The sequence below is a fragment of the Monodelphis domestica genome, chromosome 4 (assembly GCF_027887165.1).
Source record: "Monodelphis domestica isolate mMonDom1 chromosome 4, mMonDom1.pri, whole genome shotgun sequence".
NCBI classification, from domain to species: domain Eukaryota; kingdom Metazoa; phylum Chordata; class Mammalia; order Didelphimorphia; family Didelphidae; genus Monodelphis; species Monodelphis domestica.
Window position 1 is genome coordinate 242,342,920 of NC_077230.1, and position 12,117 is coordinate 242,355,036.

General features: G+C 40.7%; 1 protein-coding gene across 2 annotated transcripts in view; it reads right to left on the reverse strand.

Moving 5' to 3' along the window:
• LAYN (layilin) overlaps positions 1–8,531 on the reverse strand; it is a 28,153-nt gene extending 19,622 nt beyond the window's left edge. The window contains exons 1-2 of one of the 2 annotated variants that reach the window (XM_001381337.5): positions 7,914–8,531; positions 7,330–7,353 (exon numbers count right to left, since the gene is read on the reverse strand). In XM_001381337.5, the coding sequence (XP_001381374.2) occupies positions 7,330–7,353; positions 7,914–8,010 (121 nt within the window). In that variant the 5' untranslated portion in view covers positions 8,011–8,531. The remainder of the gene's footprint in view (positions 1–7,329; positions 7,354–7,913) is intronic. The other variant, XM_007494844.3, reaches the window with a different exon arrangement.
• Positions 8,532–12,117: the final 3,586 nt, after the last annotated feature.

A 12,117-nucleotide genomic window follows, 5' to 3' on the forward strand; every position in this document is an offset into this window, starting at 1 on the left:
TGTGTATATACAGGATAGATGTATATATCCTCTCTCTATATATGTTTGTACATAGTTATATATACATATACAAACACATTTTGTTTATACACAGTTGTATATTTAGATACACATATATGTATATATAGCATATCTTATGTGTGTATATTTTTGTGCATAGCTGTATTATAGAGACAGGATATATATATATGTATATACACACACATTTTGTTTGTACATAGTTGTATATACATATACCCCCATATATGTATACCACTATAAAATATAAATATATAGTTTGTTCATAGTTGTGTAGATAGAAAGATAGATAGATAGATATCCTATATAAAGGGTGAGAGTTTGTATATATTTGTGTGTATACAAAGATATGCACAACTACAAATATAGGAAACATATACATGTGTACAAGATTATATATCTGCAAACATTTTATTTGTACATAGTCATGTGTCCATACACATATGTATGGACAGGATACATGTGTATAGACTCCCTCTATGTGTGTATATATGTGTATATATGCACAAACATTTTGTTTATACATAGTTGTATATCTACACCCCTATATGTATATCCATTATATATGTATATAATATATCATATGTGTGTGTATAATTTGTACATAGATGTATTTATATATACAGGATATAATACCATATATATAGTCTGTATATATTTGTATGTGTATATATGTAACTATATACAGGATATATATGCATGTGTATAAAACTTACATATATACACACATCTTGTTTTACATAGTCATATATACCTACATGCACATACACACTATATGTATATATCCTCTCTATATGTACATAGTTACATACATACATAATACACATCTTGTTTGCACATAGTTGTATGTATAAAGACACATATATGTATAGCCTAGGTTTAGTTTGTACATAATTATATAGACACATCTTGTTTGTACATTTATATTCATATAGACAGCGTACATGTGTATATCTTCTCTCTCTCTAGTTTGTACATGGTTGTATTTCTATATCCAGGACATACATGCATACATATGCTTTTGCTCATACACAGTTGGATATATAGGATATATGTATACATGCGCACATCGTGTTTGTACATTGTAGTCTGTATTCCTTAGATTGTAAGCTTCTTGAGGGCAGAAGCTATCTTTGCCTTTTTCCTATCTCTACTGTGTAGCAGAATGCCAGATACAATTCCTTGCATTTGTTTAAAATATTCTTGTGGATGTACTTGATTTGACGCTAATGGGTAATCCTAATGAAAGCTAACATTTATATAGCACTTAGTATGTGTCAGATGCTTTACAATTATCATCTCATTTGAGACTCAGAACAACTGTGTGTGGGGGCAGGTAGGGACTATTATTATCATCATTTTACAAAGGAAGAAACTGAGGTAAACAGAGTTAAGTGACTTGCCATGGTCCAAGACCAGATTTGAACCCAGGTCTTCCCACCTCCAATCCTGACTCTCCATCTACTGTGCTACCTTAGCTGCCTCTTCCCTGAGTCTTCTTTCCTTCCGGCTAAACACTTTTAGTTCCTTTGGTCCAACCTCATCTGATGTATGGGCAGGTCTCCCCGCCATCTTGGCTGAGCTCTTCTGGGCTTCTAAATGCCCCTTCTAAAATATGGCACACAAGACTGGGAATGAAACGTGGGAGTGCTCTGCCCACAAAAGAACTGAGAAGAGCTCTTCTCTTCCCTTTCTGGGCATTTATACTTTCCCTCACTCTCTCTTTGCCTCTCTCCTGTACCCATTTCACATTCCACCATGAACATTGCCATATGGGTGCACATTTGATCTTCCAACTAGAATGTGAGGTCCTCCGGGGCAGGCAGGATCCCGGTCACTTTGCTGCCAGGCTGGCGCTAACCTGCTGAGAGGACGTGAACTGAATACAACCTGCGCGAGCTCTCATTTGCTTTTTTGCCAGCCACCCGCACTGCTGACTCAGACGGAGCTAGCCAGGGGAGGGAAGCAGGGGCTGAAAGGCTCCCCCTTCCATTACGTAAGGACCCTCCCTCTGGTTACTGAAACACGACTTCATTCCAGGAGAGATTCCTGAAAAGCTCTTCCTGAAAATCGGCGGGCGCAGATGGAGGGCATCCTCCATCTCCCCCAAAGGGAGGCAGTTCTCCCTTCGGTGACACTGGAGCCTCAGGAAATTCTGACGCATCCAAATGAATGAATCTGCTTCATGATTTCTTGAGGCAGGAGGCTCACTGAGAAGTCAAGCCCAGAGTCCTCCGTTCTACAAAGAAGAATCGGAAAGGCATTTATAGGGAGACTTTAACTTACATCCGCCTTTGTTGTCACCATTTTAAAGTAGGGATTGTTTGATTTGGCCAACTTACATCCCCCTCTTCTTTGTCACCTCCTCACACCCACACACATATATACATATACATATATACATATACACACATATATATATATATATATATATATTTTTTTTTTAAACCTTTACCTTCGGTCTTAGAATTAATTCTGCATATTGGTTTCAAGGCAGAAGAGCGGCAAGGGCTAGGCAATGGGGGTGAAGTGACTTGTCCAGGGTCACACTGCTAGGAAGTATCTGAGGCCAGATCTTGCTCTCAATCCACTGAGCCACCCAGCTAGTCCCTAGCACATAAACAGTTACTGACTGATTGATTAGTAATCTTTTATTACCATAATCTTCTCTCTAGAGGAGAAGTTAAAGGAAAGGAGTTTTTGAAGTCCTTGTTCCAGAGGGCTCATCTCTTGACCTGACCTAAAAGAACCAGGCTTTGGTTGCACCAGAGAGGTTGGATGATGCATCCCATCTGGCTAAAGCCTAAAATGCTTAAAATAATCTCTTGAAAATAGATAGTGGGGGGAGGAGGGAAGGGCGACTGGGCGGCTGGGTGGCTGGGTGGCTCAGTGGATTGAGAACTAGGCCCAGAGATGGGAGGTCCTGGGTTCAAATCAGATCTCAGACATTTTCTAGCTGTGTGACCCTGGGCAATTCACTTAACCCCCATTGCCTAGCCCTTATGCTCTTTTGCCTTGGAACCAATACACAGTATTGATTCTAAGATGAAAGGTCAGGGTTTAAAGAAGAAGAAAATGGGCAGTGGGTGCAAAGCATATACCCTAGGGAGGTCAAAGGCAGGAAGGTCCCACATTCACCATCATATTCATATCAGCCCTTTTTGTGGTTGTAAAGAACTAGAAACAAAATAGATGCCCATGAACTAAGGAATGGTTATACAAACTGTAGTTTATACCTGTAATAGAATATTACTGTACAATAATGAATATGGGGCTGGTAGGTAGCACAGTGAATAGAGAACCAGGCCTGGTGTCAGGAGTTCAAATCTGACCTCAGACACTTCCTAACTGTGTGACCCTGGACAAGTGCCTAGCTCTTACCATTCTTCTCAATTCTCAGACAGAAGGTAAGGGTTTAAAAAAAAAAGTGAATATGAACACTCTAGAGAAGCATAGAAAGACTGATAAGAATCAAAACACAATGAAATAGGCAGAATTAGGGAGGGACTATTTTTTGGGATTTCTTTGCATCTGCAGTGCTTGCCTGGCACATAATAAATGCTTAATAGATGTGTGTTGATTGATTTATTGATCAGATACACACAATAATTATAGAAACAGAATTGATAGAACAAAAAAATCTGAAAGGCAACAAGTCCAGTAGTTAAATTAGGGGACTACAAATCAGGAAGACTTAGGTTCAAATCCTGCCTTGGACATTTGCTAGCTGTATGACCCTAGAAAGTCATTTAGTCTCTTTGGATCTCAGTTTCCCTAACTGTAAAATGAAAGAGTTGAATCCAATGACCTCTAAACTCTTCCAGCTCTAAATCTCTGATCTTATGACTTTGACTTATGACTCATGACTACATGTTGTACAGTTATAATGACCAAACTTGTCTCTGAAGAAGAGGTGAGAAAACATATTCTTTGCAGAGATGGAGAACTATGCGTTTGGAATGCAGCATATACTACCAGACTTAGTTAATGTGTAGCTTAGTTTTCTGAACTTTTATGCTCCTTCCTCTTTATTCCTTGTTATGAAGGATGACTTGCTGGTAAGGGGATGAGAAAAGATGTATTTGGCAATAAATGTAATGTTAAAAACAAAAGATATTGATAAAAATAAAAATTATTTAAGTGATAGAGATTCTTCTACTGAGGACTGTGCTTCATCCTTCACTGCCATAATACTCCTATACAAATCTTTTTAAAAAATTATAAATTCTTATTTTCTGTCTTGAAATTAACACTAAGTATCAATTCTAAAGCAGAAGTGTGTTAAGGGCTAGGTAATTGGGGTTAAGTGACATGCCCAGGATCACAAAACTAGAAAGTGTCTGAGGCCAAATTTGAACCCAGGTCCTGAATCCAGGCCTTGTGCTCTATCCACTGTACAACTAGCTGTCCCTCTGCACACATCTTTATCAAAGAACAATATGATCATTGATTTAGAATTAGAAAGAACTTTTGAAACCACTTAGTCCAGCCCTCTCATTTTACAGATGAGGAAACTGAGACTTGAGAACTTAAATCTGGTGCTCTTCTCCCATCTCATGCTATTTTACTGAAACATCATTCTATTTGACAGAAAGGCAGAAAAGTCCTAAATATCCCAAGTCACTTCTACTGACTGGACACTGACCCTCTGGGAAATTTGTCATCAGTGTAAAATCTGTGGCATGAATGCCTTACTAGCTCTTAGTGGTAATGTCTGGAAGAAGTGACTAAGTGACCTGAAATTTTGTTTTGGTTTTGAAAGGAACCTCACCTTGCTCTAAGGAGTACATTATTGAGAGGAGAAGTCCATTCTGGTTGCACTGACAGTATATTTATTCAATATTAATTATTATTTTAATTTTATTATCTTACATATAATATATTAGATAAAATTTAATATAATGCATGTTTAGATTAAATTAATTGACATATAATAATTAATAAGTATTAACATATAATATTATGAATAAGGGGCTATATGCAACAAAAAAGAAACATCATTAATGGCTGCCACATCCTGGGGCACAGAATTGAAACATCATTATATTTAAAATGTTGTCATATCCCAGAGTACAGAATTATCTGATTTTTTTACATGCAAAAAAGAAAAAAAAAGTCTTTTCAAAGTGATCAAAGCTACATAATATAAGAGTTAAGGCTTTATGTGCGAGTATAAATTATAGCCACTGAAAGAAGGAAAGAAATGTGTCTTCACAACCTAGTTAATTCTTTCTACTTCTAGGAAGTTCATAGTTTACTGGCCTAGCTGCCCCAACCTGCTTCAGGAATAGTCCAGTACTGCTCAATCGTACTAACCCATTTCCCCAGCAAACCAGGACCAACAAGTTGCCTACATATAGCCAAATCCTTTATCTGTGCCAAGGACAAATCAATTTCCATGGACTAAAAAGTGCAATCCACAGGCCATCTAGCAACCTCTTAATTTTCCTTCCTAACTGCCCCCTCTCCTTCAATATCTCACTAAACAAGGACCTGATCTGAGTTACACATCAGATTAAGAACTAGAAAGAACTTTTGAGACATTTAAATTAGGGATTCTTAACCTGGGTCCATGAACAGATTTCAGGGAGTTTATGAAGTTGGAGAAAATGATATATTTATTTTCACTAACCTTTAACTACAATCTAGCATTTCCCTGTATTAAATAACTAATATTTATGAAATACTTTACAAATATTCTTATTCAATCTTTACAACATCCTGAGTGGTTGATGCTTTTATTATCTTTATTTTACAGTTGAGGAAACTAAGGCAGACAGAAGTTGTGACTCGATAGAAAGTGCACACAGCTAAGAAGTATCTGAGGCAGAATTTGAACCCAGGAATTCTTGCCTGCAGGTCCAGCCCACTTTTCTGCAGGTCCATTGCACCAGTGGCTGAATATTATGAGTATAGATCACAAAACATTTTTCTGAGAAGGGGTCTGTCCATAGGTTTTACAAGAATGCCAGTCACAAAAGGTTAACAACTCCTGATCTAGTCCAACTTCTTCATTTTACTAGAGAGCAAATTGAGAGTTAGAGAAATAAAGATTCTTAATCAAGGCCCCATACCTGGTAAATAATGGAACCACATTCTGTTTTCTATGTGCAATGTGTTCCCCTGGACTCCCCTCCCTTGCCCTAGTCCCTTTTAGTTCTGCCTTATCCTAACTCCTTTCTGATAGTACTCCTCCTCAGCAAAGATCTTGGTAAGAATGTGCTAAATTTCAACAATAAAACAGATTGTTAGGGCTAGAAGGGAATTTAGGAGCTATCCGGCAGAACAATTTTGTTTTTATATAAGAGAAGACACACTCAGAAAGGTCAGTGACTTGGGTGACAGAGGTGAGATTAGAATTCAGTTCTTCTGACCACCAGGCCAGTGTAATACTGAACACATCATGCTACATCAATGCATGAGTTGCTTTGCCAGGGAAAGAGCTATCCACCCCCTGGATGTATTCAGCCAGAGGCTGGATATTAGCATCGTCTGGTTGTTGTGGAATTGTAGGTTTATACATGGAATGGGAGTTTGTTTGACATTTCCCAAAAGCAGGTAGGTGGAGTGAGGGAAAGAATCAGAAGATGCCCAGCTAATGCCCAAATTTAACAATCTGAAATGGAAGCTGATTGCAGTCAGTTTTCAATTGTATGTTTATGAATTATCCATGGAAATTCTAAATTCTTACTTCAGTTTTACCTCCCCAGTCTTTTTTTTTCTTGGGACTCTCATCCTGGCTACCAGCTGGTGTGGGCTCAGGGAATAAAAGCTATTCATCTAAATCAGAACTAGAACAGCCCTTGATCATCTGGGGCAACTTCCTGACTTTTAGTCCATTTCAGTGGACATTTAGCCCAATAGTCCTCTTCTCCTTCCTAAGAAGTCAGTACACCTCTACAGATCTAACAAAACCATCTAGCTATTTTTCCCCTTGACAATATGAAAATATGAAAGCTATGAAATACGGATCCAACCATATATTTTATAAAGAGAAATCTTTCCCTACTTCAAATTGTATTGCCCAACTCAAAACTCAAAAAATGATTTTGGTTTACCTAAGATGTATTTGGAATTTGGCTAATTGCACAAGGATCTGTTTGGCTAGGCATATCTGAAAGACAAAGCAGTTGTCATCTATTTCTTTTTCTTCCAGCACCGGTTGCCAGTCTAACCAGCTTCTATGGAGGAGATCTGAGTAAAGTGAATTATGTTTCTCCTCCTCCTCCTCCTCCTCCTCCTCCCCCCGCCACTCCGATGGCATGCAAAATTATATTGGAAAAGGCAAGAAGCCAGAGCACTGTACAGTACCTCCTCTGAGGTCCAAGTCCGAAGCTGGAATGAAGCGACAGAAGGAAGGAAGCAAAGAGAGCGAGTCATCCCCGGGAATCAGGCGGGGTTGTTTCCCAGTAAACTCCAACTCTTTCCCGATTTCTAAGCTCACGTATTTTAGTGGATGGAATCTGCCTCTCCCACTCCCACTAGGCTTTGTACACTTCTCAAGAATTAAGGCAAATCCCGGGGGACGCGGGCAACGGAACTAAGTGATGCTAAGGGGGCGCCTTAACTGCCTTTCAAGGGGTTGCTAGAGTAGGTTTGGGGAACCTGCCCCGACTAAGGGCAGGATTGACCCCGGTGATTTTAAGGACCCCATGGGCACAAGTTTGCTTTGTGCCCTACCTGGTTTATAGACCCTCCAGAGTGGGGAAAAGGGAATCTTACGGAATAAAGAAAGGGTGTCACATCAGGAGAAAGTCCAATTCCACTCTACCCCACCGCATCCTCGCACAGAGGACTTTCAGACCCTAGGAAGCCATGGCTGCTTGGTCAGGGCAGAGGAATAGTGGGGACAGGCCGCTATGCACCCCCGGGACAAGTAGAAGCAGGGATCTCACCACTCAGGAGCCGGCCCCCTCCTTCCCGCGGCCAAGCCAAGACTGCGGTGAGGAGCGCGGTAATCGCCGCCCCGGGCTGCACATACCAGGGCTGCATGGCCCCAGGATGAGGGGCGCCCTTAACAGCTGTGCAGAGTGCAGTCAGGCTGCCGCCGCCGCCGCTGCAGCAGCAGCAGCAGCATCTCCTGGGACCCACAGCCGACCACTGCGAGGGCGCCTAGGAAGGAGCAGAGCCCCTACCGGGAACGTCACCACAGGGGAGGAGGGCAGCCCCTCCGGCTGGCCCGCCCCTCTCACAGCCCTCCTCTCCCGGGCACGGAGCCCGGAGCCGCCTCTCGGTGGACAGAGGCATGTTACGGCCCTCTCCAGGCAGTGGGCCACAGCTCTTCTAGAGCAAATCCCCGGCACTAGCCCCAGAGAAAACGGGTTTAGTCGCAGTCCAGCCACTTTTGGAAAACTGCAGCAATATCTCAGCAGGCAAATCCTTTTCCTCTGAACTTCCTCAGCTTTCCACAACCCGCTCTGAAACAGCTGCAACTGGGCCTTCCTAAAGAGGAACTCAATAAAGCAAGCCTTCTTCCCCACAGTGAGCTCTTCTTCCTTCATCTTGCCTCCGAGGCGATGCGGGGGATCACATTCAGAGGAGATAACTAGCTCAGGGCAGCGGGCACGAGCTGACCCAGGCTATGCTTTGGACGGGAAGGGGAAGGCTTAGGGAAAGGAAGGAAACAGACGTTAAACCTCTACTATGTCCTAGGCAGTATGCTAAACTCTTTACAAAAATCTCATTTATTTGATGAATGGGAGCTTCTAGGGCAGCTGGCTAGTTCAGAAAAAGATGACCGATAAAGATAAAGAAAAGAAAAGAAAAAAAAAACTCGGAGAAACCGAACTCAGCAGGGTGGGCTCAGAAATTTTGTAGGAAAAATTGTTAAGGTTGATGTGGTTTCCAATGGAGCAGTTTTACCTTGAAATCAAAGGGCTTGCTCAAGATTCCTAAATTAGAACAGCTCATATATTAAAAAAAAAAAAAACTTTCAAGTATATAAATCGTTTTTTTTGTTTGTTTGTTTGTTTTTTTAGGTCGCCCAACTAACAGTAACCCTATTTTATAGATGAGGAAACTGAAGCTAATAGAACTTGTGACCCACGGGCCACACAGTTGCCAGTAAGTCTTAGAAAAATGGACTCAAACAAGTCCAGTCCACTTTTCCCATCACAGAGTTGTCTGAAAAGGTGCTGATCCTCTGATGGGGAACCCAAAGAAATAGATGGCTCCTACTGTGGTTAGAAGTGAGGATTACCTAAAAATTCAATTAAAAAAAAAAGCACTTTTATTGATTAAGCACTCCCTATGTGCAATGTATTGCCTATAGACAACCCCCCCCCCCCAACAATCCATGCTCTCAAGTAGCTTCATTCTAACTCTCTGCCTCCTCTCTCTAGGTCTGTATATCTCATCTATCTTTCTTTCTCCTCTGTCTGTCTCCCTCTCCCTCTTTCTCTCTGATTCTCTCTGACTCATCTCTCTGTCTCTGTCTCCCTTCCTCTGTCTCTGTCTCTCTTGCTTTCTCTCTGTTTATAAAGGACAAAATATATAAAAAGTATAGTAGGAAGTTGAGTTAGAGTACTTCCTGTGGATCTGGGCACATTTTGTCTGCATGAAGAATATATATACTCTACTCTGCCTCTTTATTAGAAGGCATGTACCACTCTTTAGTCCTTTGGTTCCTGTGGAGAGAGATGTTGAAAATTTGTATGGGGAGGAAGGTTTGCAAAAGAGACTGGTAATTGAACCAAGAAAATTGAGGAGAATTGGCTTTTGATTTATTTCATTAGAGGCAGCTTATTATTGGAACATAGCCAATACTAGCTCTTTCTTGGATTTTCAACAACAATTGATATTTTCCTCTTTTGTCACCTTTGTCAGTCTGGTGGATATGGGTCTCAGAGTTGTTTCAATTGTAATTCTCTTATTAGTGATTGGGAGCATTTTTATGTGGTTGTTCACAGTGTTCATTTCTTTTGAAAAACATCTTTTTTTGAAAAAATGGACTGTTCATATTATTTCCTGAGGAAGAGGAATGAAAATTTGAATCCCAACATTCCATTTTACACCCATCAGATAAACAAAGTTTTGTTGGAGGACAGAAAAGCTATGGGCAGACAGGCACACTAATGCACTGAAGGAACTATTAATTAGTCTAAACATTCTGAAAAGCAATTTAGAACCATACCTCAAAGTCACTAAATTATTTCTATCTTTTGACCCACCGAGGACACTACTAGAGGAGCTGGGAAGGGATATATTAGTGGATATTTATAGAAATGCAAAAAAAAGCATTAATAAAATAAAAATTTGCAGAAAAACAAAGAGCTCAGAGGGAGAACACAAAGACAATTTTGTTATGTGTTGAATTTAATTTGTTTAAAAGTGGTAGTAGTCTCTCCGTAACAGAGGATGACGATTGTTTTTGTGCGTTTTTGTGCACAAAGACATTTGTGCATGAAGATTTAAGTGGAAAAGTCGATGCCCAGAGACAGTCCCACTCTCTCGGCATTGGAAGCCTGGGTCCATTGGCACGAAAAGTCGTTACACCTGGAGACTTCCTCAGCTGCATTGGATGGCCCTGTTGTCCTTTGTGCTCCAACACGCCCTAAGCACTCCACAGTGCTTTGCTGCATCGCCATCTCAGCCGTTGAACCTTCTTGTTGGTTTCTTCCGCCTATTCCGCCAAAACAGTCTTCACATGCTAGGTGAGCAAAGCCCAGGTTCACCAGGGGTCCACGACAACCCAATGGCTACCCTCACAAGGTTTAGCCGGCCTGTTTAAAAGTAATTAGTAATAAATTCATGACTTCACAATGCTTTTTGTCTTTTATTGAAATGTTTATTCCTGTTCATGCTCATCAAGTGTGTACTCAAAAAAGAATTCTTAAAAAAGTTATAAGCCAAATCTGAATACAAAAAGGTCCAACTCTCAAATTAGGGGTAGGATGTAGGTGGGCAGGAAAAGTCCTTCAATGAACAAGATCTGGGATCATAGGAAGGAACAAGTCATTCTTTGGTAGGAATAATACCTACTAGGGGTTTCCAGATTATAGGTCAAAATAAAATCTCCCCAAAAGATAAGGAAACTGTCCCTAAGACTTGACTTGTCCAGGTACCTGGGACCTGAGCCACTAATGAAGTTTCCCAGTCCCCTAAGGGCAGAAAAAAGATGTCTCAGCATGTGCTGAGATGGCTGCCAACCTTATTGACTACTTCCTCTAGATCCAACTCCTCTCTGAATCAAGAGGAGGGGGTTGGGAGACATTAAAGAGGGAATATTTACCTGGACTAGTGTTATATCTTTGCTGGGTATCCTTTTCAATCAATCAATGAACATTAAGTACCTACCATATGTCAGGCAGTGGTTAACCTTCTTCTATAATGTTAGATGGTCTGAGTATCTTATTTTGCCCCAATCTTAAACCTGAACTACCAGAGAGCCTTCATTGGGCTGGCCTAAACATGGCCAAAAGCTATTTTATGATTGTAGTGTACCTACGTTCCCTTCTCACTGAGCTATGGAACTCAATTTATCCCTCTCCAAACCAGTCCCCTTTTCCCACTCTCCTATTTCTAGCACTAGTTATTCATAGTTAGAACTGGATTCTCAGAGGTCTTCTAGTCTAATCATTTCCCACTTGGCTGCATTTCTTTGAATTTCTCCCCCACACCCTCCCTCCCCATTAAATTGTAAACTCCTTGAAAGCAAAGACTCTGCATATATATATATATATATATATATATATATATATATATATATATATATATATATATTCCTCAATGCTTATCAAAGTTTTTGGCACAAAGTAAGCACTTAATGTTTATTGACTGATGACTAATCCTCTCATTACAAAGGAGGAAACTGAGGTTCACATAGGCAATATGACTTGCCTTAGAAACCAAAACCATTACTCTAATCACTCAGGCTCTGAATCTTGGAATCACTGTTCTTTCCTTCCTCTTCTCTCCTGTGGGGTGTTCCTTAAGGATTTCCCTGACCAGCAGGGTCCCACAAGGGAAGGGGCTCACCTTTGTGATGGGACCGGAGGAGAGATAGGGAACCGAGAACCAGGGTGAAGAATGACAGACACGGACAAGTCAGTGTTTGAATAGGGCAGGCAACCCCTATGATTTTCCCCTTGGGAGGAAGAT